General features: G+C 44.1%; 1 protein-coding gene across 1 annotated transcript in view; it reads left to right on the top strand.

The window, feature by feature from the left end:
- LOC132380687 (deleted in malignant brain tumors 1 protein-like) overlaps window positions 1-24,190 on the top strand; it is a 78,098-nt gene that overhangs the window by 13,444 nt on the left and 40,464 nt on the right. Inside the window, exons 6-12 of the mRNA XM_059949673.1 lie at window positions 2,433-2,747; window positions 3,584-3,898; window positions 9,461-9,775; window positions 17,654-17,972; window positions 21,003-21,313; window positions 22,353-22,663; window positions 23,335-23,512. Coding sequence (XP_059805656.1) covers window positions 2,433-2,747; window positions 3,584-3,898; window positions 9,461-9,775; window positions 17,654-17,972; window positions 21,003-21,313; window positions 22,353-22,663; window positions 23,335-23,512 — 2,064 coding nt within the window. The remainder of the gene's footprint in view (window positions 1-2,432; window positions 2,748-3,583; window positions 3,899-9,460; window positions 9,776-17,653; window positions 17,973-21,002; window positions 21,314-22,352; window positions 22,664-23,334; window positions 23,513-24,190) is intronic.

Genomic DNA, 24,190 nt, shown 5'->3' with positions numbered 1-24,190 from the left:
TGTTTAATCCGGTTTCTTGCCTGAAACAAACCTCGCAGGCTATTTAGGTTAATCCACCTCTATAAAACTCTCCAAATATAGGTGGCTGGTAACTTCTGTGGAAGACCAGCCTCCCTTCCACTTGTGCTTCTCGTGCAATCGGAAAGTAACTAACATAATCAGAGACCCGGCAATTCTCTCTTCTCCCCCTTCCGTCGGGCTGAACATAAGCCGGTAAGAAACTGTCTTTAAGTCTGGTTAAAGCACGTTCTACTAAGGTTGAGGACAGTGTCTATCCCGGTGTTTTAAACATGATGAACGGACATTTCCTTTAAGATGGGCTCTTGCCTTGGTAGACTTTTCACCTTTCGTCTACCCGCTCCACAGTGTAACTGTAACATTTTTTCATGCATATCCTTTTATTGCTCTTTCTCTGCACTACATCGATCAACCGATGTTATGGGATGCTGTGTATGGACTGCATGGATGGCGTGGGAAACAAAGCTTTTCACTGAATTAAGCTTCATGTCACAATTATAAACAATTGTCGGTGTACCAAATGTGTTACAGTCGAAGTGATGTAAATGTAAATTGGTAGATTGGTAAATTGATTTATTATTGTTGTATCTACCGAGGTTTCTTGGGTGTCTGGGTGTCCAGGGAGGGAAAGCAGCTCTCGTGAAGGCTCTTGATGAATCCATTCTTTGATAGGTCACTCAACCTTAGGAACCACCGGACACTTAGTTGTCACCTGTGACTCCAAGTATTGCTTCCTTGCAACAACAGCCACATCACGATGCACGGCTGCGACAGGCGGGCTAAACTAGGCGAGGGTAGCCGGTGGGCCACATAACCCGGTGAGTTAAGAGCATGTGAAATCAGCAGCGGCGGACCGGGCCGATGAGATCAACAGTGCGATCCAATGGCCAGACAGTGGGTTCTGCAACTCTCCGTGGAAAACGATGGACTTTACAAGGTGCAGAAATCATGGTCATCTACTGCATCAAGGAAGGCCCCTTTTTGTGACACTACTGGACTCGGACTTCCAAGGTCAAGAGAGTAGAAACGACTCCATGCAGCGTCTTTTCCACTTTCAAAACTCTCACCCACAGGTCTCCAGTCATTAATGGATGCGACGGACAACTGAGACTTTGCCTACCATCCATGCAGATCATTGCATTACTGCGGTGCATTGTGTGTGGTAGCACAAGGCAAAGAGAACAACAGGATATCGTGTTACAGCTTCAGAGAGAGTGCAATGTAGGCAGACAATTACGTGAAAGATCTTAACGTAACTCCACTCTTTAAGAAAGGAGGAAGGCAGCAGAAAGGAAATTATAGACTAGTTAGCCTGACCTCAGTGGTTGGGAAGATTTTGGAGTCAATGTTTAAGGATGAGGTGATGGAGTACTTGGTGACACAGGACAAGATAGTACAAAGTCAGCATGGTTTTCTTCAGGGAAAATCAGCCTGACAAATCTGTTGGAATTCTTTGAGGAGACAGATAAAGGGGATACAGTCGATGTTGTATATTTGGACTTTCAGAAGGCTTTTGACAAGGTGTCACTCATGAGTCTGCTTGCCAACTTAAGCGCCCAAGTATTACAAGAAAGCTACTAACATCGTTAGATAATTGGCTGATTGGTAGGAGGCAGCGAGTGCGAATAAAATGATCCTTTTCTGGTTGGCTGCCAGTGACTAGTGGCATTCCGCAGGAAAAATCTGGAGTGGGAGGGGTGGGGTGGAAAGAGCAAGTGTTAGCAGAAGACGTGTGGATCCGGATTCTGGGGGCAGATAGGTAGATAGGAAAGGGAGGCATAAGAAATTCCGAAAATGCTGGAAATCTTTTTTTAACTTTTTTTTTTAATTGTATTTCAAGTAGTTACAAAATAAAAGTGTGGAAAAAATGTATATTACCCATCCCCCCTCCCCTTAACCCCTCCCACCTAGCATCCCTATAGAAAAAAAAGAGAAAGAAAGAAAGAAAAAAAAGAAAGAAAGAGTGCCTGGATATTGGAAGATCCCCACATGCTCCATGGAGTTCGTAATAACTTTAGTACATATATTTATTTATTTCCCCCAAATAACCAATTATTTCATTTTCGGAGCACCTATATGTTTAATCCTGTCTTTTGTAAATAAGGGCGCCAAATTTTCAAAAATGTTTCATATTTATCTCTTAAATTATAAGTAATTTTTTCAACTGGAAATCTTGAACAACAGGAACAACACACACACACACACACAGTGCCGGTGGGATTCAGTAGGTCAGGCACCATTGAAGAGGCGAGATAATCTTTCGATTTCTCGGGCCGTAAGGGCTCCTGCACACACACAATTAATCCCTGTTATTTCTTTTGAAGCCCATGACAAGCAAATAGACAATTAATTCTTCAAAACAGGACAAATACGAGTGAAACTTGATCTGATCTTGTCTTTCACTTCCGTTGCAGAGGCGACAATCAGTCTCGTAAACGGGAAGGACGTCTGCTCAGGAAGAGTGGAAGTCTATTATCAGGGGAAGTGGGGAACTATCTGCGACGACGGCTGGGATGCTGAAGATGCGAAGGTTGTCTGCAAACAGATGGGTTGCGGCTCCCAGGCAACGGCGATGTTGGAAGCTCACTTTGGGGAAGGCAATGGGAAAATCTGGATGAGCAACGTCGCTTGTAGTGGAAGCGAATCTTCCTTTTTGGATTGCTCTTTCGCGGGCTGGGGGAATCACGGCTGCGGACATGCGGAAGATGCGGCTGTCATCTGTGAGGACGGTAAACGCATAAGTTTAATTAGCTAGGCACACCATCGTGGGCTGAAAGGACATGTTTCTGTTTACTAAACTTCTAAGTCTACGTCTGTGAATGCCATCTTCGCCCTTCGCCGCCCAATTACATCATACTATACTCTAGTTATAAGAGCTACCACGCCTTAAACATAAGTAAACACCACCTTCATACCATTCGCAGAAAGAACAATTTCCGATGGCCAACCACTCTAATTTCAATCCCCATTCCCGTTCCGACTTCCTCCCATGATAGGACCACTCAAAGGTAGAAGAACAACATTTTATATTCGCTCTGCGTCGCCTCCTAGTTGATGGCATAAATATTGATTTTTTTTTCAAATCCCGGTTATTTATCCCTTTTCCCTTCACTCTTTTTCGATTCCCCACTCCAGCCGCCCTCTTACCTCTTCTCCTCATCTGCCTAACACCTTCTCCTTGTGCCCCTCCACCTTCCTTTTCTCTTAAGGTCCACTCTCCTCTCCTATCAGATTCCTGCTTCTTCGACCTTTCACCTTTTCCTCATCATCTCCCACTTTCTTACATCAACCCTTGCCTGACTCACTTGGCTTCACCTATCACCTTCTAGCTTGCACCTCTTCCCCTCCCCAAACTTCTCATTCTGGCAAATTTCCGTAGCCTTTCTAGATCTGAAGAACGGTCTCAGCCCGAAACGTCGATGGTTTATTACTCTCCAGAGTTGCTGCCTGATCTGCTGAGTTCATCCAGCATTTTAAACATTTTGCTTTGAATTTCCAGCATCTGCAGAATCATCTGTAGTCTTTAAAGGCTTAAACTCAATTTATTGCTGGATTCATATTTCAGAGCTGTATATCAGACTAGTTGGTGGCAGCGATCGTTGTTCAGGAAGAGTGGAGGTGAGCTACAATGGACAATGGGGAACGGTGTGCGACGACGGCTGGGACATGAATGACGCCAAGGTGGTTTGTAATCATCTGAATTGCGGCGATCCCGCCTCAGCACTTCCGGGAGCATACTTCGGCCAAGGGAAGGGGAACATTTGGATAGACGACGTCAAATGCAAAGGAAATGAATCTTCACTTTGGGAATGCTCCTTTTCACCGTGGGGGGATAACAACTGCGGCCACGGGGAAGATGCAGGAGTCAGATGTATAGAAGGCAAGTAATTGGATTTAGTACTGAACATGATTTTCTTTCACATTTTCCATTAACAATCAAAGATTTAGGGAATTATGTTAAAGTTCAGGAGATTGAGTCAGAGTCGACGCCTCATCAATAAGGCCATAATTCATAATGGGAGCAGACTTAGACCATTCGACCCATCGAGTTTTCTCCATAATTCCATTGTAGCTGATGTATTTGGCCTCTCAACATCTTTCTCCTGACAACTCTCCGTAACCATTGTTGCATTTATGGATTAAAATCCTTTCAACCTGTGCTTTAAATATACCAAATGATGGGCCTCGGCAGCCGTCTGTGGCAATGAATTCCATGAACAATACTGAAACTATGTCCTAATCAATGATTATTCCCGACTTCCCGACGACTGTACACAGTGCCACAACTGATAAAAATCAGTATGATCTTTGCCTTTATTCATCAACCTGTCTAATCGTGATGCCACTTTAAAAAAGCAAAGTAGTTGAGACATGAAGTCAATTGTTAAAATGGCTGCAGAGTGGTGTAGACTCAGACATCGTCATCACGTACAAAATCCGCTACACCGCTGACGAATGTTCAAGAGGCGGTATATTTAGAAGGTGGCATATATAATTATGAACCCACGCCATCAGTTATGAGAAAGTGAATGTTCACAATGAATGATACGGGAACAGTTTTTAATCTCTTCTGCCATCAGATTTCTGAACGGTCCACGAACCTATGAATACTACCTCATTATACTGTTTTAGCACTAATTATTCATTTTTGTAGTTGATACATTGTTATGATATTGCACAATATATCTGCCTAAATGAATGATTTCAGTTTAGAAGACCATAAGACAAAAGAGTAGAATTAGGTCATCAGCTTATCGAGTCTGTTCCCCTATCCATGTCTGATCCAAGATTCCACTTAACTCCATACACTTGTCTTCTCGCCATATCCTTTGATGACCTGACCGATCAGGAAGATATCAATTTCCGCCTAAAACATAACCAGGGACTTGGACTCCACTGCAATCTGTGGTAGAATACGCCACCGATTCACCAGGCTCTGGACAAAAAAAAAAATCTCATTACCTCCGTCCTAAAAGGTCGCCCGTCAGCTTTGGAGCTGTGGCCTCTAGTTCTGGATACCCCCACCGTAGGCAACATCCTTTCCACATCCATGCTATCTAGTCCTTTCACACTCAGCAGGTTTTAATGAGATCCTCACGCATTCTTTTAAATTCCCGTGCCGAAAGCTGCCAAACGTTCCTCTTATGTTAACCTCTTCATTCCCGGAATCATCCTCGTGAACCTGCTCCGGACTCTCTATAATAACAACATATACTTTCTGAGATATGGGGCCACAAACTGTTGACAATGCTCCAAGTGTCTTACAAAGCCTCAGCATCGTCTTCTTTCTATTACACTCTATTCTCCTTGAAATAAATGCCAAAATTGTATTTGCGTTCTTTATCACAGACTCAACCTGTAAATTAACCTTCTGGGAGTTTCACACTTTTAGGTAATATTCCACACTATTGTCCCTTTTATCAAAATGCATTATCTTACATTTCCCAACACTATAATCCCTCTGCTACTTTTTGTCCAGTCTTCCAAGTCCTGCTGCAATCGCATTCCTTCATTAGCACCTCCTACTCCTCCATCGGTTTACGTATCATCTGCAAACTTTGCCACAAAGCCATCAATTCCTTTATCCAAATCATTAACTTTGTGAAAAATAGCTGTCCCAATACGAATTCCCCAGTCACTGGAAGCCCACCAGAAAAGGTCTTCTTTATTCCCATTTGCTGCCTCCCGTCTGTCAGCCATTCATCTACCTATGTCAGTATCATTACAGCAACGCCATAGGATTTTATCTTGTTAAGCAGCCTCACGTGCGGTAGCTTATCAAGTGCCTTCTGAAAATCAATGTAAATGATATCCACTACGTCTCCTTTGTCCACTATGCTTATTACTTCCTCGAGGATCTCTAATAGATTTGTCAGGCAAGAGTTCCCTTTTACAGAAACCATGCTGAATTCGACTTATTTTTATCAAAATAAGTACCAAGTATCCCGAATCCGAATCCTATTATTTTCCCAACTATCGAGGTCAGGCTAACTGACATATAACTTAACTTCTTTTGTCTCCCTCCCTTGCTAAAGAGTTGAGTGACATTTGCAATCTTCCAGACAACCTGGAAAATAACAGTGTTAAGTCATTCTTCGAAGATCATGACTAATGCATCCGCTATCTTTTCAGTAACCTCTCTCAGGACTCTGCGGTGTGTCCAGCTGGTCCTGGTGATTTATCTTACTTAAGACCTTTGAGTTTTCCTAGCACGTTTCCCTTTGTAGTACCAATAGCATTCACTCCAGCTCCCCAGCACTCACGGACCTCTGGCACTCTGCTAGTGTCTTCTCAATAAAGACAGATGCAACGTACCCATGAGGATCATCTGTTAATTCTTTGACCACATTATTACCTCACCAGCATAATTTTCCAGCGGTCCAGCATCAATGCTCACTTCACTGTTACTCTTTGTATAACTGAAAAATCCTTTAGTATCCAACTTTATATTATCGGCGAGTTTACCCCCATATTTCATCTTATCCGTTCTTATAGCTCTTTAGTCACATTTTGTTGGATTTTAAAAGTTTCCCAATCATCCAATTTCCCATTCACCTTTTCTACCTTATATTTTATGCAGTCCTTAACCTCCCTTGTCAGCCACGTTTGCCTACACCTGCCATTTGAGCACTTCTTCTGTGGGACATATCTATCCTGCGCCTTGTGAATCTCTGCTCTGCCGTCATCCTCGCCAATATCCTACTCTAATCCACCTGGCCAAGCTCCTTTCTCATGCCACTTTATTCCATTGCGATACTGATACGTGTGACTTATGTAGTATCTCAAATTAGAATATGAATTCAATCATATTATATTCACTGCCTCCCAATGGTTCTTTTACATCAAGCTCCCTTATAAAATCCGGACTATTACACAACACCTAATCTAAGATAGCCTTTAGCTGGGTAGGCTCAAGCACAAGCTGCTGTAAAAAGCCATCTCGTAGGCATTCAACAAATTCCCTCTTTGGGATCCGACACCAACCCTATTTTCCCTGTCGCCTTGCCTATTGAAGTTCCCCAAAACAATTGTGTCATTACCCTTTCACAGCTCCCTTTGCAATCTCAACTCCGTACCTCAGCTGCTATTTGGATGTCTATATATGATTCCCTTAATTTTTTTTAACTTGCATTTTCTTAACCCCACCCAGAAAGATTCCACGTTCTCTGATCCTATGTCACCTCTTTCTAAAGACGTAATTCCATCTCTTACCAACAGAACCACACCAGCACCTAAGCCTTCCTGCCTGTCCTTCCGATACGAAGTACTTCTTTTGAATTTGAAGTCCCAACTAAGCCCTTCTTTCAGCCATGACTCAGTAATGCCCACAACCTCATACCGACCAATCTCTAATTGCACCACAAGTTCGTCTACCATATTTCGAAAGCCAGTTGCATTTATGTACAGCACCTGCAGTCCTGCATTCTTCGCCCTTTTGAATTTTGCCTCTGTGGTACAATTTAACTCTTTGCTCTGTCTGTATTTGTAACCAATCATTGGCTTTTCCTTCCTTACATTCATGTTACAGTCACCATCTACTTCTAAATCTATTGGCTCATTCTCATTTCTATCATACTTGTTTTTATCCCTTGTCATTTAAGTTTAAACCATTCCCAAGTGCTCTAGTATACCTGCCGCAAGAATATTGGTCCTCCTCAGGTTCAATGCAACCCCTCCCTTTTGTACAGGTCACACATGGCCCAGAAGGGGTCCCAGTTACCCAGAAATCTGAATACCTGCCCCTTGATGCAATTCTTCAGCCAGCATTTATATGCGACGATTTAATTCCTATCCACACTGTCGCCTGACACAGCTAGCAATCCCGCGATTACTACCCTGGAGGTCCTGCTTTTCAGCTTCCTTCCCTGTATTACGTTTTTAGGACCTCCTCCATTTTTTGTTACCTATTTCGTTGGTGCCAATATGCACCACAACTTCTGTCTGCGCAACCACACCCCCGGCCCCTTCAGGATACAGTGGACGCTTTCAGAAACATCGCGGGTCCTAGTACCTGGGAGGCAAACCACCATGCATGTTTCTTTTCGCATCCACAGAATCGCCTTTCAGTCCCCTTAAACATAGAGTCCCCTATTATTGCTGCCATCCTCTTCAGTTCCCTGCCCTTCTGAGCCATAAGGCGTGATTCATTGCCAAAGGCATGGACGTTTATGCTCCGCCCAGAAGGTTGTTCTTCCACCCTGTAAAAATACGCCTAATGGAGTGCTTACTGTTGAGGGGGACGGCCACAGAGTTCCTCTTCACTATCTGACGTTCTCCCTTCCCTTTCCTGACAGTCACATATTTATCCCTCCCCTGTTGCCTTGGGGTAATACCTCCCTCTAGCTCCTGTATATGGCCTCTTCATTTTCCCTAGCACGCCGAAAATCATCGCAATACAGCTCCGGTCCTTGAACACGATCTCTTAGGAGCTTTATCTCGATACACCTTTACAAATGTGGCCATCGGGGATACTGGTAGTCTTCTGTAAATCCCACATCTGATCAGAACACTGGCCCTGTAGACATATCCCCTATTCCGTTGAAAGTTAAATAAGAAATAAGAAATAAGGAATCTGCTTACTCACTTATCTTGCCTCCGCCTGGTTTCACCGAATTCTGGCTGAGTCAAAGCCTTACCATTCTGACTTAGAACCCTCCAATGACGACTGCTCCGCCAGATGATACCCCTCTTTTATACATATTCTGATGTTAGAGCTCTTCGCCAAATGTGCATGTGAACGCTTCTCCTGCATCTGCACAGAATTCCAAGGAATCATATGGCATTGATAATAAATGTTATTCAGATTCTGTAAGATAGTGGGTGGATCGTGAAATTAATTCACTGGGACACAAATTACTTTCAGTTGGATTAGAATCGATTGGATTGAATTGGATTGGATCTGATTGCATTGGATTTGACTTGATTGTCTTAGATTGGATTGGGTTCCATTGGATTGAGTTAATATTGTCACACATACTGATATAAGGTGAAAAGTGTATCTTGCAGACTGTTCATACACATCAAATTATTACACAGGTCATTGGAGTACGACAAAATAAAACAGTAACAGATGCAGAAGAAAGTGTTGCAGTTACAGGGAGAATGTAATGAAGGCAGGCAATCGGGTGAAAGTCCATAGCTATGCACTGTATATCATGAAGTCGATTATCTACCTTATCATTCAAGGGAACAATTTAACTGTCTTATAATAGCGGGGTGGCTGCTGGTACTTGAGGCTGCTGTCGTGGGTAACTTTCATTTGGCACAGTAGGGCCAAGGGGACTGGGAGTTCTCCTGATGGACAATAGCCACTAGATATTAGATGAATAAAGAGTTCTTTGGGATAACATCTACCTGCAGTAATAAAAATACCTAAATCGTTAATCTGTCGTATACGTTACTTCTTCTTTGATTCACTTATAATTTCGGTGTTTTATTTCAGAGCTAGATATCAGGCTGGCAGGTGGCAATGACCGTTGCTCTGGCAGAGTGGAGGTGAATCATAATGGATATTGGGGGACCGTTTGCAACGACGGCTGGGACGAGGAAGATGCAAAGGTTACTTGCAGGCAGCTGGGCTGCGGCTCCCGCGCATCAACTCTTTCGGGAGCTCAGTTCGGGCAAGGAAGTGGGAAAATCTGGATGGGCAACATCGCGTGCAGCGGCAATGAATCTTTCCTTTGGGAATGTGCTTTCCCGGGATGGGAGGTTCACAACTGCGGTCACGAACAAGATGCAGGAGTGAACTGCACAGAAGGTAAGGACAACATTTTACAATTTAGGCTGCCATATTTGCTGACCCTTTGCATGAACAATTGACCACAAATATTTGAGATAGTTTCCGGGAGTCTGGGAACTGAAGAAGCAAAGTCACTGAGTTCTCGTTACTACTTACAGTGCCTTTAAAAGCTATCCACCCCACTTGGAAGCTTTTATATTTTATTCTTTTACAACGTTGAATCACAGTGGGTTAAATTTGCCCTTCTTGATACTGATGAACAGAAAAAGACTTTCGTTCAAAATGCTCCAAATCAATTACAAATATATAACACAAAATAAATGAGTGCATAAGTATTCAGCCCCCTCAGGTCAGTTTTAGTGCTTGCACCTTTGGCAGCAATTACAGCTTTGTGGCTGTGTGGATAGGTTTCTATGTGCATTGCAAATCTGGACATGGCAAATTTACCATCTTCTTTACACAGATGTTCAAGCTCTGTCACATTGCATGGGGATCGTAAGTGAACAGCCCTTTCCGAGTCTAGCCACAAATTGTCAATTGGATTGAGGTCTGGACTCTTGACTTAGCCACTTCAGGACACTAACTTTGTTGTGTTAAGCCATTCACGTTCGCTTTGGCTCTGTGTTTGGTGCCATCGTCTTGATGGAAGACAATTCTCACAAGTCGCAGTTCTCATGCAGACTTCGAGATTAACCTGCATTTTGCTGCATTAATTTCACCTTCACCCTTCACTAACCGTCTACAGCCTGCTGCAGTGAAGCAAGTCCACGGCATGGTTCAGCCACCACCATTTTTCACGGTGCAGATGGTGCGTTTTTGATGATGTGCGGTGCTTGGCTTATGCGAAACATAATATTTAGTGTTCTGGCTGAAAAGCTAAATTTTTGTTTCATCAGACCATAGAACCTTCTTCCAGCTGACTTCAGAGTCTCCCACATACCTTCTAGCAAAGTCTAGCCGAGATTTCATGTGAGTTTCTTTCAACAGTGGGTTTCTCTTTGCCACTCTCCCATAAAGCTGCTACTGGTGAAACACCTGAGCAACAGTGGAAGCATGCGCATTCTCTCCCATTTCAATCACTGAAGCCTGCAACTTCATAGGTCATAGGTCTCTTGGCCTCCTTCACTAGTCTCCTTCTTGTAAGCTCACTTAGTTTTTCAGGACAGCCTTCTCTAGGCAAACTTACAGCTCTGCCACATTCTTTTCATTTTCATGATGATCGACGGACGTGTACTCCAAGGGATATTCAGTGACTTGGAAATTTTCTTGTATCCAATTCCTGACCCGTGTTTTTCAATAATCTTTTAGTGGAGTTTTTGGCGTGTTCATTTGTCTTCATGGTGTAGTTTTTGTCAGCATACTGACTCGCCAGCAGTTGGACCTTCCAGATAAAGGTGTAATTTACTGCATCAATTGAAACACTTTGACTGCACAAAGTTCACCAATACAGATTTCCAATTCCGGAATTATGTGACTTCTAAAAACAATTACCTGCGCCAGTGATGACTGGGTGTACATGCATTAATTTACTGCACTCAAAAAGGAGAGTGCTTAGAGGACCCCGGCGAAGACTCAAGCTGCCTATTTTTAAAATGGAGAGGTCATAGTAAAGTCAGAAACTGTGTGATTGCACTGCCGAGAATGGAAGTGACTAAGATGACTTTAGTTATGTGGAGAGATGGGATAGTCTCAGCTTGTTTTCTTAGGGACAAAGGAAGTAAAGAGAACACCGCCGCACCATCCGCAAAAAGTGGAATTTCCTGGTGGGCGAACATTTTAATTCTAATAGCCATTCCAGTTCTGTCATTTCGATCCATGGGACTACCTTCTATCTCAATGAGAGCACTCTCAGCTTGGAGAAGCAGCACATCATATTTCGTCTAGCTAGCCTCCAATATGATGTCATTACCTTCGAGTTCTCCAGCTTAGAGTAATTTTCACCCAACTCCATACGCTTCGCTCTTCTTCAATCCCTTATTCTGGCCTCCTATCTCTTATCCTTACCTGCCTATCAACTCCTCCTGGTGTTCCGCTCCTTTCCTTTCTCCCATTGTCCACTACCTTCTCATCAGATTTCTTCTTCTCCAGCCCTTTATCTTCTTCAACTATCACCTCCCAAATTCTTACTTTATCCTCACTCACCAAAGGACCTGGCGTCACCTATAACTTTCCGCCTTATCTTTCTTCCCCTCCCCACTTCTTATTGTTTCCCCCTCTTTTTTCAGTCCCGATGAAAGGTCTCGGTCAAAACTTCGACAGTTTATTCCATTATGGTCGTTTTAATATCCGTTTCAATCCCATTCTCCCGTCCTATCCCCGCGACTTTTGAAGCACTGACTAATCAAGAACTCATCAACCACCGCTTTAATTGACATCACTGACTTGGCCTCCACAGCCACCTGTGGCAATGAATTCCACAAATTCAGTACTCCCTGGTTAAAGAAATTCTGTCTAATCTCTGTTGTAAATGGATTCCGCTCTAGAAACCTTTCGAATGTTGAAAGGCCTAGAGGAAGTAGATGTGGAAAGGATGTTTCCCGGATGTGGGAGTCTAGGACAGGTCGGCACAGCCTCGGGATAAAGGAGCGTCCATTTAAAACAGAGTTGTGCAGTAATTTCTTCAGCCAGAAGGCGGTGTATTTGTGGAATTTGTTACTAATTACAGCAGTGGAGTCCAAGTCGTTGGGTTATTTTAAGGATAGGATCTTGATTGGACATGACGTCAAAGGTTACTGGGACGAAGCCGGAGAGTGGGTTTGCGGAGGGGAGAAAGGAATGATTGAATGGTAGAGAATACACGAAGGATAAATTCTGCTCCTCAGTCTTATGGTCACGTAGTATTCTTTGCTTCCTTCTGACTTTTCAATCACGTGCTCTGGAAGACTTGCTACCATAGCCACATATCCTTCCTGGAAACTTGCCTGCGCCACCGTCTCCTCCTACATAGCTTCCAGTTCCGTTTTCCAAGTTCGGGCCTACAAATGAACCCAGCTACCTGCATTCAATTGCCTCTTCAACCCCAGCTTCTCCCTTTGAATTCTAGGCGCCCACTCTCTGACTTACTGAAGTACCAGCGAGCCATATCTCAGTCTCTTCCGCAGCTCCGGGTGTGTGTGTGTGTGTGTGTGTGTGTGTGTGTGTGTGTGTGTGTGTGTGTGTGTGTGTGTGTGTGTGTGTGTGTGTGTGTGTGTGTGTGTGTGTGTGTGTGTGTGTGTGTGTGTATCCGTAGAATGTCTTGTGTTTTTTTAAAGGCGAGTTCTGAAATTTTAACGAGATCTTGGAGTTTACAATGTAGCATTGGAACACGGAGTTTATTCCCGAAATTTGAGCAACCATTTACTAATTATCTTTTTGGTACTGAATGCCAGAGTTACAAGAGAGGCCAGGGGCTCTCTGTCACATGAGACTATAGTCCTGTTAATAGTTCGTCTGGTAGGACGGACAGTCGCTGCAGGCTACAGCGATTAAAACAGATAGATAATATGAAACAGTCGGGGCTGAGGTGGAGAAGGGTAGCTGGTATTAGCTCCGGCTACCTCCTACCTCCTAAAGACTACAGTTAGTCTTTACGCCTCCTGAGAAGGTGATGTGCCTCTCCTGTGTATGTGGCTGGGCGATCTGGAAGACCGTGTGAGGAATCTGGAGCAGCAGCTGGATGACCTTCGACTCATAAGGGAGAATGAGGCAGTCGTAGATGAGAGCTACAGGGAGATAGCCACACCTAGGCTGCCGGAAGCAGGTCGTTGGGTGACAGTCCGAGGGTGGAAAGCGAAGGAGAGTAGACAGGTAGTGCAGAGCACGCCTGTAGCCATTCCCCTGAGTAATAAGTTTACCATCCTGACTGCTTTTGGCAAGGACGACCGACCAGGTGTGAGCCACCGTGGCAGGGCCCCTGGCACTGAGTCTGACACCGTAGTGCAGAAGGATGGGACGGAGAAGAGGAGATCTGTCGTCATTGGAGACTCTATAGTCAGGGTAGCAGACAGGAGATTTTGTGGACGTGAGAAGGACACCCGCATGTTTTGTTGCCTCCCGGGTGCCAGGGTCCGGGATGTCTCTGACCAGGTGCATGACATCCTGGTACGAGAGGGAAAGCAACCAGAAGTCGTGATACATGTTGCTACCAACGACATAGACAGGAAGAGGGATGAGGTCCTGAAGTGTGAGTTTCGGGAACTAGGCAGAAAGCTGAAGAACAGGACCTTAAGGGTGGCGTTCTCAGGATTGCTGCCAGTGCTACGTGATAGTGATGGTAAGAATTGGATGAGACGGTAGTTGAATGCGTGGCTGAGGAATTGGTGCAGGGGGCAGGGTTTTAGATTTTTGGATCATTGGGATCTCTTCTGGGGAAGGTGGGACCTGTACAAATTGGATGGGTTGCACCTGACCTCGAGGGGGAGCAATATCCTTGCGGTAGGTTTGCTGGCATGGTTCGAGAGGGTTTAAAACTAATTTGCAAGGGAGATGGGACCTGCAGCGATAAAGCAGTAAAAGAAGTGCATGGAGTAAAGCCAGATCTATCATATAGCGAGGCTTTGAGGAAAGAGAAGCAAAATAAAGGGTGCAAAGGCAATAAGGTAGAAGGGCTAAAGTGTGTGTACTTCAATGCAAGAAGCGTCAGGAACAAAGGTGATGAACTGAGAGCTTAGATACATACATGGAATTATGATGTAGTGGCCATTCCGGAGACTTGGCTGGCACCAGGGCAGGAGTAGATTCAAAATATTCCTGGATTTCAGTGCTTTAAAAGGGATAGAGAGAGGGAAAAGGTGAGGAGGGGGTGACATTACCGGTCAGGGATACTATTACAGCTACAAAAAGGGTGGGTAATGTAGCAGGATCCATTTTTGAGTCTGTATGGGTAGAAGTTAGGAACAAGAAGGGAGCGGTTACTCCACTGGGGGTATTCTATAGGCAGAGATACCGAGGAGCAGATTGGGAGGCAGATTTTGGAAAGCTGAAAAAATAACAGGGTTGTTATCATGGGTGACTTTAACTTCTCTAATATTGATTGGCACCTGATTAGTTCCAAGGGTTTGGGTGGGGCAGAGTTTGTAAAGTGTGTCCAGGATGGATTCCTGTCACAGTATATTGACTAGGGGGAATGCCATACTAAATCTAGTATCAGGTAACGAACCGGTTCAGGTCACAGATCTGTCAGTGGGTGAGCATCTGGGGGACAGTGATCACCGCTCCCTGGCCTTTAGCATTATCATGGAAAAGGATAGAATCAGAGAGCACGAAAGTTTTTTTTAATTGTGGAAGGGCAAATTATGAAGCTATAAGGCTAGAATTTGAGGGTGTGAATTGGGATGATGTTTTTGCACGGAAATGTACTATGGACATGTGGTCGATGCTTCAGGATCTTTTGCAGGATATTAGGGATAAATTTGTCCCGCTGAGGAAGATAAAGAATGGCAAGGTGAAGGAACCATGAGTGACAAGTGAGGTGGAAAACCTAGTCAAGTGGAAGAAGGCAGCATACATGAGGTTTAGGAAGGAAGGATCAGATGGGTCTATTGAGGAATATAGGGTAGCAAGAAAGGAGCTTAAGAAGGGGCTGAGAAGAGCAAGAAGGGGGCACGAGAAGGCCTTAACGAGTAGGGTAAAGGAAATCCCCAAGGCATTCTTCAGTTACGTGAAGAACAAAAGGATGACAGAAGTGAAGGTAGGACCGATTAGAGATAAAGGTGAGAGGATGTGCCTGGAGGCTGTGGAAGTGGTCGAGGCCCTCAATGAGTACTTTTATTCCGTATTCACCAATGAGAGGGAACTTGATGACGGTGAGGACAATATGAGTGAGGTCGATGTTCTGGAGCATGTTGATATTAAGGGGGAGGAGGCGTTGTAGTTGTTAAAATACATTAGGACGGCTAAGTCCCCGGGGCCTGATGGAATATTAAACAGGCTGCTCCACGAGGCGAGCGGAAAGATTGCTGAGCCTCAAGCTAGGATCTTTATGTCCTCGTTGTCCACGGGATTCGTACCAGAGGATTAGAGGGAGGCGAATGTTGTCCCCTTGTTCAAAAAAATTTAGTAGGGATATTCCGGGTAAATATAGACCAGTGAGCCTCACGTCTGTGGTGGGAAAGCTATTGGAAAAGATGCTTAGAGATAGGATCTATGGGCATTTAGAGAATCATGGTCTGATCAGGGACAGTCAGCATGGCTTTGTGAAGGGCAGATCATGTCTAACAAGCCTGATAGAGATCTTTGACGAGGTGACCAGGCATATAGATGAGGGTAGTGCAGTGGATGTGATCTACATGGATTTTAGTAAGGCATTTGACAAGGTTCCACACGGTAGGCTTATTCAGAAAGTCAGAAGGCATGGGATTCAGGGAAGTTTGGCCAGTTGGATTCATAATTGGCTTGCCTGCAGAAGGCAGAAGGTTTTGGTGAAGGGAGTACATTCAGAGTGGAGGGTTGTGACTAGTTGTGTCCCACAAGGATCTGTTCTGGGACCTCTACTTTTCGTGATTTTTATTGACGACCTGAATGTGGGGGTAGAATGGTGGGTTAGCAAGTTTGCAGACGACACAAAGGTTGGTGGTGTTGCAGATAGTGTAGAGGATTGTCGAAGATTGCAGAGAGACATTGATAGGATGCAGAAATGTGCTGAGAAGTTGCAGATGGAGTTCAACCCGGAGTGGTGTGAAGTGGTACACTTTGGAAGGACAACCTCCAAGGCTGAGTACAAATCAAATGGCAGGATACTTGGTAGTGTGGAGGAGCAGAGGGATCTGGGGGTACATGGGTGGTTAAGAAAGCTTATGGGTGTTAGCTTTCATAAGTCGAGGGATAGAGTTTAAGAGACACGACGAAATGATGCAGCTCTATAAAACACTGGTTAGGCCACACTTGGAGTACTGTGTCCTGTTCTGGTCGCCACACTATAGGAAGGATGTGGGAGCATTGGAAAGGGTACAGAGCAGATTTACCAGGATGCTGCATGGCTTAGAGAGTATGGATTATGATCAGAGATTAAGGGAGCTAGGGCTTTACTCTTTGGAAAGAAGGAGGATGAGAGAAGACATGATAGAGGTGTACAAGATATTAAGCGGAACAGATAGAGTGGACAGACAGTGCCTATTCCCCAGGGCACCACTGCTCAGTACGAGAGGACATGGCTTTAAGATAAGGGGAGGAAAGTTCAAGAGGGATATTAGAGGAAGGTTTTTCACTCAGAGAGTGGCTGGTGCGTGGAATGCACTGCCTGAGAGTGGTGGAGGCAGATACACTAGTGAAGTTAAAGAGGCTACTAGACAGGTATATGGAGGAATTTAAGGTGGGGGGGGGGTTATATGGGAGGCAGGATTTGAGGGTCGGCACAACATTGTGGGTCGAAGAGCCTGTAATGTTCTGTACTATTCTATGTTCTTTGTACCTATTAAATGTTTCCAAATACGTGCGTCTTAAATAGCCTCTAACAAAGAAAAAGTGCAAAGGCGAGTTACTGGCATCTGGTTGGCAGCTCATCTAGGAGAAGGAAAATTCTGATCTCAGACTTCTGCTGCTTGGCGGCTGTACCTAATCATGGGGAGAGCCTTGGGAAAAAAATCCTCGCGGATAAATCTGGAGCCTACGTCCCCTGCCCAGTCTAATGTTGTGTTCATCGCTAACTGGCGAACCCTGTGACTCCAGGGATCGGGCTCTATCGTTCCTTTGGATTCATCAGCAGCATGGAGTGCCTGCTGCATGGACAGTAGCTTGCTGTCCATATCAAACTGCTCTGGCGTGTGTACCGCTAGGACAATGTTGCATCCATGGTTGACCCCGATCAATCTCTAAGTTGGACCACAATGCCCACAGTCAAGGAACAGTAGAGATATTGTTAATATGATCTAATTTTTATAAACACATTTTTGATTATTGTAACTTTCTGTGTCATTTCAGAGATGGATATAAGGCTAGTGGGTGACAGCGATCGTTGCGTAGGAAGATTGGAGGTCAGTTATAATGGAGAATGGGGGACAGTTTGCCACGATGGTTGGGACATGGAGGATGCCAAAGTCGCTTGTAAACAGCTCGGTTGTGGTCCTCCCACCGCTGCACTCCGCAGCGCTCACTTCGGGCAAGGGAGCGGGAAAATCTGGATGGACGATGTTGCATGTAAAGGAGGAGAATCGACCCTTTGGGAGTGCTCCTTCCCGGGATGGGGTATTAACAACTGCGGTCATGGAGAAGATGCAGGAGTGAACTGCACGGAAGGCAAGTACATAACCTGGCAATTTTAAGTCCTGATTTGCCTATGGTATAAAGATTGCGGTGCAACCATGTTACTTAATTTAATTAATTCCACTTACTGTGGTCGTCTCGCCGTGACATCGGGCACTGAGAATGGATATTGTTGATGACGTCAGTAGTCAATGACTACCCTGTTGTGAGGTGGACAACATGGTGGCGAGAAAAAAAAATCATTGTTGTGTCATATGCAAAATGCTGGAGGAATTGAGCCGGTCAAGCACATTCTATGGAAAGGGCTAAACAGTGAACGTTTCGAGCTTAGACACTTCGTCAAGACGGAGTTCCTCTAGCACTTGCTCTGGATTTCCAGTTCCGTTATGGTCGGTCCTAAGGCTGGATGCGAAAGCAGGGATGTTGGCGACACCTAAAGACATTGTTAAAGACTGGCCCAGGACAGAGGACTCTGGAGAGCTAATGTAGGCGTTCCATGCTCTTGTAAGAGTGGTGGGGCTTAACTAAACAACTCTGGATTTCCAGCATATGCATATATCTTGAATTTACCATTGATTCCTATTTTAACAAGCATGTAGCCGGGAATTCCAGAAAGCTTTGTATTACTAAGCCACCGAGAAGATTATTCTCGGTCTTTTCCTTCCTTTGAAAACCTGAAAAATGATCTGTGTTTGTTCATTTTCATGGATGCTACCTGGCCTGATGAGTTAATCCAGCATTTTGTATGGACTACTCTGGATTTCTAGCATCTGCGGAAATTTTTGTGCTTAGATAAAATGCTTGAGATGTTTTCTTTAAAAATGTGCATTAAAGATAAACCATACCCTACATTTGCGCATCCTGACCTCATGTCAGATTAACTATATACCTGTAATTACATTCAATAATTCTGTGTTACCAGAGTGCCATGTGAGATCTGTGCTCTGAATACCTTGCTATGCAATAAATCGCCGTCAGAATGGTGATCTTTCAATCTATGTGTACACTTCGTCGGAAAGTTAAATACAGTATTGCCAGAAAGCACACCATTTATAACAATCAAGGTAAAACTATTTTTCAAGATGTCTGATTGTCAGGAACGCCCGGCTTTTCGGAATCACAACCAACGAAAGACATCTCATAATCTCTCTGTCTCTATCTCTCTCTGTCTCTCTCTCTCTCTCTCTCTCTCTCTCTCTCTCTCTCTCTCTCTCTCTCTCTCTCCTTCTCTCTCTCTGTGCCTTTGTCTCTCTTTCTGTCTCTCTCTGAATTACAAAGACAAAAGAAAGACAGCAGGCAGCAGGCACTGGAAACGTGGAGCAGCAATGCATTAGCCCGAACTGCGCTGGCCGATTGGTTAAGGCGATGGACTTGAAATCTGATAGGCATTTCCCCACGCATGTCAGAACTTGTCAGCCAGTATTTGCTGAGCTCCTCCAGCATTTTGAATGTGTTGAGTACAAACTATAAAATAAAAGATCTGGCCCTCAGAACATGAGCTCTTTCCCGGCTGGGGTCCGCCTATTTCTACCCCCGCTAGGAAGCTTTTACCTCCATCTATAACCCTAATATCCACACCCATCTCTGCACCAGCCTCTCACTTCCATTCCCCAATCCTATTCCTATCCGTAACCCTTCCCCACAAAACACGGACCTCGTCCCCCAAATCAGAGCACTCATTTCCTACAATCTAACCCCTTCCCCAACACCAACCATAGTACTAATACCATAACACCCACTTATCCTTAGCACATTCACAATCCTGAACGTAAGGAGGAGGAAGTTTCCAACCAAAGAAAGTGTTGGACCAGGTTAATGGCGTGGGCCAGATCAGAGTGGCAGAGTGGAATGACATTGAATCTCCAGTAACGAGATCAAAAACCACTAGAGGGATAGTTCAGGGTAGTGTTCAAAGTAGTTCAGAAATGAAATGGCACAGGGGAATAAGCATTTTCTAAATCGTTGTATGTGGGTCTTCAGGCTCTGGTCCCTCCATCTTGATGACATTCATGAGAAGAAAGCATGCTACTGATGGTGAGGGTCTTTCGTGGTAGATGCCTTAAGGCTCCACCTCTTGATGATGTCCTCGATGGTGGGGAGTGTCTAACTGTATTGCAGCTGGCTGTGTCCACAATCCTTTGCTTCTTCTTACGAACCTGTTCATTGGAGCTTCTGTACCAGGATGTGATGAAGCCAGTCGGCATGCTCTCTAAACCTTTCCTATCAATGAATCTGTCCAAAAATACCTTAAACGTTGCAACTGTACCTGCATGCATAACATCGACTGGCATCTCATTCCATATGCTCATCATGCTCTGGTAAAAAAAAATTCCTCTCGAGGTACATCTAAACTTTCCTTCGCGTATTTAACCCATGCTCTCTCACCATCTCCCCCACCCCACAGTTTTAAATTCCATTGTCCTGGATTAAAACAAATCCGTGACTCTTCACCTCATCTATGCTGCTACTGATTAAATAAGTCTCCATACACATCTTTATACCTCCCCATCTGGGGCATGCCCTCTTCTCGTTATCAACATCGGTTATGAGGTAGAGGAACCTGAAGAACCAAATTCAATGATTCAGGAACAGCTTCTTCCCCTCCGCCATCCAACATCCCAGATTACCACTACAGGATGTTCACTTTCCATTTTGTACTATTGATCTGTCTATCTATAGTGTATTTATTCATTCATTTACTTACTTACTTGTTTACGTATTTATTTTGTAATTTGTAATGTTAATGTCCTTGCTCTGCAGAAATGGCTTATTTAATGTCAATGATAATAAATAGGTCTATTCTCCTAATATGAAGGACATCCCTCAATCTCCTTCGCTCCGAACCATACACATGGTGAATAATGTCAGGCGTCTCATATCCTTCCTTGAAGCTACAACATCTGTGGTACAGAATGGCTCATTATCAAATCACAAATTAACGGAATATTTGAATCGCATTTTTAATTAGATATCGTCGCCAGAAATAACCAATGGACCTGAAAAATAAGGTGCTTACGGGGGAAAAGATTTCTTTGAAATTTGATTATTTCCTTCTAATTGCAGAGAGCGATATAAGACTGGTTGGTGGCAGTGACCATTGTTCGGGAAGAGTAGAAGTGAAGTACGATGGACAATGGGGGACGGTGTGCGATGATGGTTGGGACACAGAAGACGCCAAAGTCGTTTGTAATCAGCTTGGCTGCGGATCTCGTGTAACAGCCATTCATAGTGCTTACTTCGGGCAAGGGAACGGGAACATTTGGATGGACAATGTTGCGTGCAGTGGAAGCGAGTCTTCCCTTTCAGAATGCACCTTTGAAGGATGGGGTAAACACAACTGCGGTCACGGGGAAGATGCGGGAGTGAACTGCTTGGAAGGCAAGTACATAATTGCACCACCAAAGATGCATTTACAAAAGGAAGAGAAACCATATTAAATTTTTGCTTTTTAAGTATAACACTTCCTTAGTTAAACTACTTACAGCACAGCGACCTTTATCTGGATGAATGGTATGATTCAAAAATAAAACAGAAAGGGGGGACTTAAGAAAAATGGTTCGCAATTCCATGCTTATAAAATATCTAGTCTAATTCCTAACTGGAATGTCTCATATATATTCTGTAGCCACTTTATTAAACACACTTTTAGACCTGTTCATTAATAGAAATACCCAATCTCCCATCTCCATACAAAAAAAAAAGACCGCTTGCAGATATGGTCAAGACGTTTAGTTGTTCTTCAGATCAAATATCAGAATAGGGAAGAAATGTGACTGTGAGTTTGACTGTTGGTGCCATACGGGGTGGTTCGAGTATGTCAGAGATTGCTGATTTTCTGGGAGTTTCACACACATTAGAGTTTACAGAAAATAGTTCGATAAACTAAATTAAAAAAAAATAATACATCCAAAGAGCGGCAGTTGTGTGGCAAAAAAGCCTTGCAAATGAGAAAGGTCAGAAGAGACTGGCTAGAAAGGTTGAAGTTGACAGGAGGGCGACAGTAATTCAAAAAAAGCTCACGCGTTACAACAGTGGTGTGCCAAAGAGCATCACGGTAAGCACAACACGTCGAAGTTTGAAGTGGATGGGCTACAGAAGCAGAAGATCACGACGGCACAGCCGAAGGTCACTTTATTAGGTACGGTAGCTATTCAATGAGTGGCCACAGTATGCTGATTGAATTTTCATGATTCGGATCCCCTGGACCCAGCGGGTCATTGGTACAGGATCCTCGTGATAACTGTATAGAATGAATACATCAAGGGCGTTGGGGTTCTTTTTTGATATTTTCCAAGGAAATAGAGATCTTATCTAATTTATTTTTATTGATGAAATCCAGCCACTGTCCACACTTTATCGAATCTATCTCCCGAGCGTCGTCATGGCTGAAGAATCGTTTCCCTCTGCTTTATTCCAGAACTCGATATAAGGCTAAAAGGTGGCAGCGATCGTTGTTCGGGGAGAGTGGAAGTGTACTACAATAGACAATGGGGAACAGTTTGTCACGACAGCTGGGACAAGGAAGACGCCAAGGTGGTCTGCAGGCAGCTGGGTTGCGGCTCACGTGTGGTAGCCCTTCCTGGTGCACACTTCGGAGAAGGGAACGGAACAATTTGGATGAACAATGTTGGTTGCAATGGAAGCGAATCTTCCCTTTGGGAATGCTTCTTCTCGGGATGGGGTTTTACCAATTGCGGCCACTGGGAAGATGCAGGGGTAAACTGTACAGTAGGTAAGTAGACATTACATTTACAATGGAAATTGTCTTATGCTCATGGTCTTCGTTTGCACGTTACAATGATCATACATATCATTTTATTTAGGTAAACGTAATGTCATCACCGACAATCCCTCGTCATGAAATTATATACTGAGCATGTGCATTTATGACAATGTAGTTCACAGAACATAGAGCATTACAGTATAGTACAATCCTTTCGGCCCACGTTGCTGTGCTAAACTTTTAACCTACTCTAACATCAATCTAATTTTCTCTCCCTCATAGCCCTTCATTTTACTATCATCCATGTGCCAAAACGTTGATACCTAACGTATCTCCTTCTGTCACAACTCCTGCCAGGGTGTTCCCCGCATCCATCACTGTGTAAAATAAATCCTTCCTCTGTCATCCCCTCTATACTTTACTCCAGTCATGTTATTAGCCATTTCCGCCCTGAGAAAAACGTCTCTTATCATCCACTCTACCTATGCCTCTTAATGTCTTGCACAACTCTATCAATTCATATCTTATCCTCATTCGCCCGAAAGAGAAAAGCCGTAGATCATGCTATATGATCCAAAAAGCAAACTGGTAAATCTCATCTCTATAAAGGTTCCATATTCTTTTCATAATTAGGCAAGCAGAAGTAAACGTAATTCTCCACGTGTTGTCTAACCAGACTTTTCCAGAGCTACAGCATTATATCGCGGCTTTTGAACTCAGTCCTCCGACTAATGAAGACCAACACATTATACGCCTTCTCAATCACCCTATCAACTTGCAGGACAACTTTGAAGGACCTATGGACGAGGGAACCAAGATCCCTCTGTTCCAAGACACTGCTATGAATCCGGCCGGTAACTCTTTATTCTGCCTTCGGAATTGACCATAGAAAGTGAAACATTTCACACCTTTCGACGTTGAAACTATCTGCCAGTTCTGCATCCCATGAATGTCGCGCTGTAACCTACGACAAACATCTACACCATTAACCTACTGTATCCAGCGTCAGCTTATTGACATATAATCAAACTATGTATGCTGTCAAGTCAAGTCAAGTCACTTTTATTGTCATTTCAACCTCACCTGCTGGTACAGTACATTGTAAAAATGAGACAACGTTTTTTCAGAACCCTGCTGTTACATGACACAGTACAAATACTAGACTAGACTGAGCTACGTAAAAAAAAACAACATAGAAAAATTACACTAGACTACAGTCCTATCCAGGACTGCATAAAGTGCACAAAACAAAGTACAGACATTACAATAAATAATAAACAGGACAAAGGGCAGTAAGGTGTCAGTCCAGGCTCTGGGTATTGAGGAGTCTGATAGATTGGGGGAAGAAACTGTTATGTAGTCTGGTCGTGAGAGCTCGAATGCATCGGTGCCTTTTCCCAGACGGCAGAAGGGAGAAGAGTTTGTATGAGGGGTGCGTGGGGTCCTCTATAATGCTGTTTGCTTTGCGGATGCTGCGTGTAGTGTAAATGTCCATAATGGCGGGAAGAGAGAGCCCAATGATCCTCTCAGCT

This window comes from Hypanus sabinus, chromosome 24 (genome assembly GCF_030144855.1).
Source record: "Hypanus sabinus isolate sHypSab1 chromosome 24, sHypSab1.hap1, whole genome shotgun sequence".
Lineage (NCBI taxonomy): Eukaryota > Metazoa > Chordata > Chondrichthyes > Myliobatiformes > Dasyatidae > Hypanus > Hypanus sabinus.
This window is presented reverse-complemented; position numbering and strand designations above follow the sequence as displayed.